A 7,294-nucleotide genomic window follows, 5' to 3' on the forward strand; every position below is an offset into this window, starting at 1 on the left:
CAAATTCATCAATTAACTTGGACCAAAACAGGGTAAAAAGATTAATTTAGCTTTGTCATTCACATACAGATAAGTAATCCGGGTTTATAAGATTGTGAACATAAACACGAACACGATCACCTGCCACGTATGCTAGCAGGCGAGCGAACACCCTTTTCGCTGTTACTCTCGTCATCAATATTATTATTTTCATCAACCGGGTTGTTACTCACACTCATTTCAGAGCTTGCATTGCTGCTTGTTGCAATAGGGGAATCCGATACACTAATCATTCGACTTCGTGTGGGCCCGGATCTCACACTGTACATAGACGATGCAGGAATTTTTGCCATTAACGGTTTCAAATTACCCGGTAGTGTTCGCCTTATATCCTGTTTTTGGCAACATAATAAATTTGTTAACTTCAGATGCATTGTAAGATTTTATAAGATTAAAATGAATTAAATGAAACATAAAACATACCATATGCCTCATAGCCATATCTAATGATTTCTTTGAAAGTGATCTTCCAAAACCCGAGCTGTCGGGTGACGATGATTTCCCGGATAAATTACTATTTGGTGAGTGTTTGTCATCTTGCTTCGGTGGGGCCAATTTTCGCATATTTACAACGCGCTCAACCATTTTGGTCCCGTATAATCCTGGGCTCACGTTATCATTAGCTTTAGCATATGACCGGATCAATGCTGGGATCGGTACCGAGCTTCCACTCTTGCGGGTCACACCGTTAGGATTAGGAAGCCGACCCCGAGAAGGTGAGCACGATTGCCTTCTAACCCTTCCATTAGGCAGAGGCTCAATAGACGAAGACCGGCTGCTCGGTGCACCGGCCCGACCCCTGATGGACGAAATGGGTCGGTCGTTTAGTGAGGTTCTTAGATTAGGCGGTGCGTCTAGAGTATACCCGGGCATTTCTTGTGGCTTCCATGGTCTCGGTCTTGTGTTGGGAGAGCTCACTGAATTTGTGACGGTTGGGGATTTAACCGAAGGGGTTGATGGTTTTGTGACGGTGGATAATGCGGGTGACCTTCGTGGTGGTGTGGGTGCTCGTTGCATGGGTTTGGTTGTGGATAAAGACGGTCGGCTCGTTGGGGTTGAAGATCTTGCGGTGGACCTAGGCGTAGGTGTAGACGATCTAGCAGGAACTGTTGGTTTGGTTGAGGACAAGGCCGGGCGTGAAGCGGGTGTGGGTGTAGAAGATCTTGGTCTAGCGTTTGTGCTTGTGGTTGTGGTTAAAGTGGGTGTGGTTTTGGTAACCGAGTTTGATACAGCTCTAGATTGTGTACCTAAAGCCGGCCTACTTGTTGTAGAAGATCTTGTGCTTGAGCCCAAGCCTGAGCCTGTAGCCCCTGTGGATAATGGTCTACGGAGTCCAGGAGACGCAGCTCGCGGTTTTGATGCTACCAAATTATTCCTACCAGTAGACTCTTGTTGGGTATTTGATAACTATACCAAAAGTAATAATACAAGTATTACTAACACATGAAAAAAACATATGCAACAACTGTAAATCTAGTAATGAACTAATTATTAATCTTACTCTAGATTTTGCTGCACTCGGGTTTTGCGGATTCGAATGAGATTTATGAGCACCATTTTGGTTCATGAAAGTTTTCTGTGATCCCATTTCCAGTGAAGGAAAAAGAGGGGTACCAGGAGGTGTCAAAAGCCTGAAAATGGAAACCATATTATATGTACATGTGACCACTAACTTTAAATTTTAACCCCACAGAACAACTGGAAAAAGTTGGATCACAGAATATAAAATATAAATGCAAGATTTACCAATCGTAGTCATTCTTATCCTCTTCGGAGTTGAGAAATTCGTCCGCACCAGTTTTTCGACCAGTTGGTGCAGAGTGCATATTGAATATTGGAGAGTTTCCTGTTCTTGAGCCTGCAACATCAAAAATTTAATAATAATATTATTTAGGGGTTAACGAATATAACCATGTCATATTTTATCCATAATTATGTAATTTTTGGTAAAGATAAGATATCAAGAAGCCGTAACTCAACTCAAAAGACTAGTCTGGTGGGTCAGACACTCATTTGGAGTTTGTAAACCCCACATTTGTTGCCCTTTGCAACCGATGTACGACAAGACTCATACGTTTCAATGGTTTTAGATTGTAATAGAGATAAGATTAGTACCAAAAAAACCAATACCGAATTTTTGAAAAAGTTGAAATTAAAACCGTACCGTGCTGTACCGTACCATTGGTATCAGTATGGTACCAATACTTGTTAGAATATGCTCATTTATTCATGGTATTGGTACTCTACTTTACCGAATCTATCGGTACTGTACCGGTTAAGGGGTAATAATGGTAAGATAGAGCACCAATACCGTATATAAATTTTGTACCGAACTCGTTACAAAATGCTCATTTATATATGTTACCGAATCTATCAGCAGGCTACCGGTTCAGACCGTTAATTAATTTCATAATTATGAAATAAATATTAGTAAACAATTAAAATATACCAAAAGATGAATCAAATTCTGCCTCAGGACTCTGCACATAAAGAAGATCATGACGTTCCAATTCATGTTTTCTCATTTCCAAAAATAACCCTGGCTCCTCTTCTAATTTCTCTTTCAAGTTCCGTTGCTTCACCGGCACCGGCATTTCCTTCTCCGGTGCCCGGAAACTCCGATTCATCACCACCACAATAATAATTTATATAATTTTGTGAAAATCTAACTCACATCCTAGATCTTCTTCTAATGTTTCACATATGTAAAACTTTCAACAAAACATTTTTGTTTAATTAGAGATATGAGGTTTGAAATTAGGTGAGACGAATAAGACAAACGACTGTATAGTAGGAGAGAGAGAGAGAGAGAGAGTCAATTTCATTCCAATGTAGCAGACACTAAGGCCATGTGTAGTTGAGGCGTTATAAATTAGGGCGTTTTGCGTCGTGTGACGCCCAGTCGGTAATGGGTAAGAATTTGTTTTTAGGTGACCCATAATATAATATAATAATAATAATATATATATAAATATGTTTATAAGTCTCAATTACAATAAAATAATAAAAAAAAAAAAACTTTTCACCCCCACAAACAACACAAGCAGGCGACAATAACTTGGCGCCCCCCCCCCCACAATTCGCCCCACATTTCGCCCAGGGGACGGTGTTGTAGCCCCTTTTAACCCAAATTCGTCTAAACAATTCGCCCACTACACATAGCCTAACGGCGAGAGAGTGTGACTTGCGGATTTGTTAACGGAATTGTATGCTATTGTGTGTTGTAATTATTGCAATAAAAGGTGTAACTTTATCTGGATTTGTGGGTTTGGGGAGTGCAGGAAAAGATGACTATTATTAAAGGAATGTTGTTAATTGATGTGGCGTTTTTAATTTTCTTTTCTTGGTTAGATGTTTCGTAATGAGGATATCAATAATTTGTTTCGTAAACGTTTCAGTTAAGTTGTTTTTACTCCCTCAAGTTTATACATATTGCAAATATAGTATATGAGGTTTATAAAGATGTCAAATATTTTCTTGTTGAGTTCTTTATTAGGATGGCTGGGTGGGTGTTGCGGGAAACCGCCCAAGGGGAAGAAAGCGGAGACGGTAGGAGAACGGTACGGTAGGCGTTAACGGGGTAACGCCTGAAGGGCAGAGGGGGTGGCGTGATAGGGACGTGGATGTTGGTGGAATCTCGGGACGGTAATCCGCAACGGACAGTATTATGATTAACATGTGATACATAAATGATATATTTTATGTAATGCATTTAATTGTGTGCTTTAAGTTAAATGATATATTTTTAGTGTAGAACAATTGCTTGAATATTCAATTTAGAGAGAGGTAATAGCATCATACATTATATTTTGATATTATATAATTATATTGTAGTAATATACAAATTAATAAAAAGAAAATGATTATGTATAAATGCATAAATTATCTATCGTTTAGAAGTGATAAATGATCCATCATAAATAACATTAAAATCTTTAAAAGGTGACAGAGTGGTAAACATTTAAGAATTCCAGTAAAGATTAAAGGTTTGAATTAAATTTTTACTATTTTTTTTGTATTTAACTTCTTTTGTGGGTCCATTGAGTTATCGTTAATAAATCCTCATGCCGAAGAGTAACATTCGGGTTCATGATACTTGAGAAGTGAATTTGTGATTGATCATAATATAAGGGGCCCAATTAAGCATACTCATAACTTTAAGGGTCTAAAGTGGAGTTCCTCTCACTTCAAAGCTACGTTATGCCAACGAAAAGGTTTAGGTTCAACTTTTCATTTTTCAACTTTTGTTACCTTCTTACATTTGGTTTCACTAGGATCATAAGTTTATATAGGGGTTTTCTAAGGACAATAAACACTCTCATCTACGTTTTGTATAGGGTTATGTGGATGCCTATACGTCTTTTATAGCGCTATACGGGGTGTATAGGGGGTGTCTAAGGTGTCATTAGTAGGACCATTTATTTATCTTCATCGAGGTTGCTAATATTTAATGAAAAAACATATATTGTTTACTCTTTGTGGGGAAGGTTCATGTACATTTTATTCTTAACATGAGTACGTAGGAAATAATACCAATTTATAAAAAAATGAGAACGTAAGAAACAATAACAACTACAATACCAATATACATAAACAATGATTTGTAATAACAAAGAAAAAAACCTAAAAATTGCAATAAAATAATCAAAATCAAGAACAAAATAATAACAACATATACCAATAAATACTTATAACAGCAAAAGAAAAAATTTAATAATAACAACAAAATATAAATCAGCAAATACTTATAACGTCTCATACTCAAAAATTAGCAAATATTGACAAAAAATAACAGCAAACACCTATAAAAATAAACCTAATAATAACAACAAATTCGTTCTAATTATTTTCATGTTAAGAATAAAATATATTTTATACAAATACTTTTTTATTATGAATATACATAGGTGTGCTATTTTGTGAATATAGTATATTCATCTAAATGTTGTTTTGAAATATATTTTTTTAGATGTGGTGGTAGGGTGTGATTTCGGGTAAAATAAGGTGTAACATACAAGCCAATCATTGAAGAAATTATAAAATTAAATTGAAAACAAAAAATATGTTTTGTCACAAATAAGACGTCTCGATATTGTTTATAATTTAGCCATAGAAGTTGAAAAGTATATAATACAAATCAAATATAAAAAAATGGTCATATAAATATTTTAAAAACTTATGAATTTGAGTCATACCTAACATTGCATCTTGTTAAGCTTTTGGTCGTTGTGGGAACGGCATCATATGATTTTTTTTTCTACCAAGAATTTGAAATCAAATTAAAAGATCAATTAAAAATTATTTAATTGAACAAAATATTGTTTCTATATGTCGATGAACGCTAACGACACGATAGCTATGGACATGGATCCCTAGGTTAACCGACATGTACATAACTGTTTCGGTCAAAAATTAGCAAACTAACTCTTGATCAAATTAGTGCTTGAGGCTAGGTGCTAAATGGTAAAAAGATTGAACACGAGGATATGATTACGAGGAAAAAAACCCTTGAATATAATAGTCTTCGTTTCGGCCAAGAGATTACAACTTAATCTTTAGTCGGATACCTTCGGTTAAAGATTATGAGCTTAACTTTTGGTCGAATTACGCGTGATTATTATAATCTCCGGCACAAAAAACCCCCGGACGGTGAAAACTATCACCGTCAAGTTTATTAATATAAAAAACGGGTGATTACAAAGGTTGGAGCTGATAGAATATCGAAAACTAAGTGTTATAGTGGCTGCTAGTAAGCTAGATCGTGAGAGTGTGTGTTTCCTATTGATATTATCAGCTCTATTTATAATAAGAACATTACAACTGTTATTCCGAAATATCCGGAAACCCTAGACTACTTCTTCAACCAAGCCGTTACTGCCCACGTTGTTAGTTGACGAAGTTCAAATAGCATTCCGTTGCAATCCACGTTCTTATAAGCATATTTAACACGTGATCTTATCTGCAAAACAGTTAGATAATATAGGACAATTGAATTAGTCAACGTACCTTCCTCATAATAACCGTGTCACACCCTCAAAATCCACTAACGGAGTTTTACCGTCAGATGGTGTGAACTAACAGGATCGGAATCGTTAGTTATAATCAAACCATAAGTAAAGTTTTCAAACCACGAAAACATTTAAGTGTAAATAAGTGCGGAAGCGTAAAATCATAAACCAAGTGTTGCGTCACACAGGACGACTTAAAAACCCAATTAATAACAGTTTAAGAAAAACAAGTTTGCAAAACAATAGAGTTCAATGATGCATGTTCCTATACCGCGCGCCCGCCTCGGCTACCTGAGAATAACATACTAAAAGTGTCAACACGGGGTTGGTGAGTTCACAAGTTTATATAAAATAAAGCGTTTGCGTTTTGCGTTTACGTTACCAGATAATGTTAAATCAATTATATATCTATAGGTAGCTAGCCTATATAGCAAGTATTACTAAGTGTTCGACACCGAAGCTGACTGTTTATCATTTGCCTTGCCACCAGGTCTATCCCGACCATGGTAATGTGTTAGCCAAGATTACACCCACTCGACCTCCAGTCGAGTTTAGCGTTGGGTGGGGTTTGTCAAACCCAGTAGTACTACTCAACAGTGACTCGCTATTATCCAATACTAAACGGTTCGATGTGTGAAGGACTTCAGTTGTTTCGTTTGCCACTTAGCCTTTACAAGTGATATATAATAAATAACAAAATCTAAAGCGTTTTGTAGTATGTATTCTCCCCCAAGTGAAAAGCGTTTAAAAGAGTAAAAAAAAGGGGAACGTGAAACTCACTGTTTGCGAAGAATTCAAAAACAAGTCACCCAAGTGATGCGCGTCACAGAAAATCCTCACTAGCGTTCTAAAACAACAATGAGATTTTCTGAGTGTTGTAACTATTATCGAGTCTCTAGACTCGGCACATAACACCTATGCATAAGATACGTTTCGTGTTTCGTTTGTGAATTGTGTGTGTCTCAACAAACACATTGGTGATATGTTACAAGTGTGAACAACTACTTACGTGTCAAGTATTAATAGTGTACATTACTAGCAATTATTCCCCACAAGGGCAATTTAGTCAAAACATAGCAATTATCTAGCAACAAGGACGTTTCGTGTATTTTCATATAGTTCAGCAGCTAGTTTCATCAAGACAGAATTCTACTTGAAAGATTACTCTATTCAACAGATCATAGCATATCAATTAATTCACCAAAAATCGTCACAAAAGCACACATGAGTTAGGTTTCTAGAGCTAT

General features: G+C 36.4%; 1 protein-coding gene across 1 annotated transcript; it reads right to left on the minus strand.

Annotated features, from left to right (window-relative positions):
* Nucleotides 1-17: 17 nt before the first annotated feature.
* On the minus strand, nucleotides 18-2,753 carry LOC143622191 (uncharacterized). Its single transcript, XM_077093400.1, has 5 exons — nucleotides 2,489-2,753; nucleotides 1,786-1,897; nucleotides 1,541-1,670; nucleotides 463-1,446; nucleotides 18-371 (listed from the first exon to the last, which is right to left on the minus strand). The coding sequence occupies exons 1-5, from the start codon at nucleotides 2,664-2,666 to the stop codon at nucleotides 117-119; spliced, it is 1,659 nt and encodes a 552-aa protein (XP_076949515.1). The 5' UTR covers nucleotides 2,667-2,753; the 3' UTR covers nucleotides 18-116.
* Between the last annotated feature and the right edge of the window lie 4,541 nt (nucleotides 2,754-7,294).

The sequence above is a fragment of the Bidens hawaiensis genome, unplaced genomic scaffold, assembly GCF_021521415.1.
Source record: "Bidens hawaiensis isolate Kalapana, Puna unplaced genomic scaffold, B.hawaiensis_p1.1 tig00003058_1, whole genome shotgun sequence".
Lineage (NCBI taxonomy): Eukaryota > Viridiplantae > Streptophyta > Magnoliopsida > Asterales > Asteraceae > Bidens > Bidens hawaiensis.

Bases quoted from the DNA above. Each gene is read 5' to 3' on its own strand.
- LOC143622191 (XM_077093400.1), bottom strand. From the start codon at position 2,666: ATGAATCGGAGTTTCCGGGCACCGGAGAAGGAAATGCCGGTGCCGGTG. The intron at 1,447-1,540 runs GTAAGATTAATA...CTTTTGGTATAG, and splicing joins CGAGTGCAGCAAAATCTAGA to TTATCAAATACCCAACAAGA. The intron at 372-462 runs GTATGTTTTATG...TGCCAAAAACAG, and splicing joins ATATGGCTATGAGGCATATG to GATATAAGGCGAACACTACC.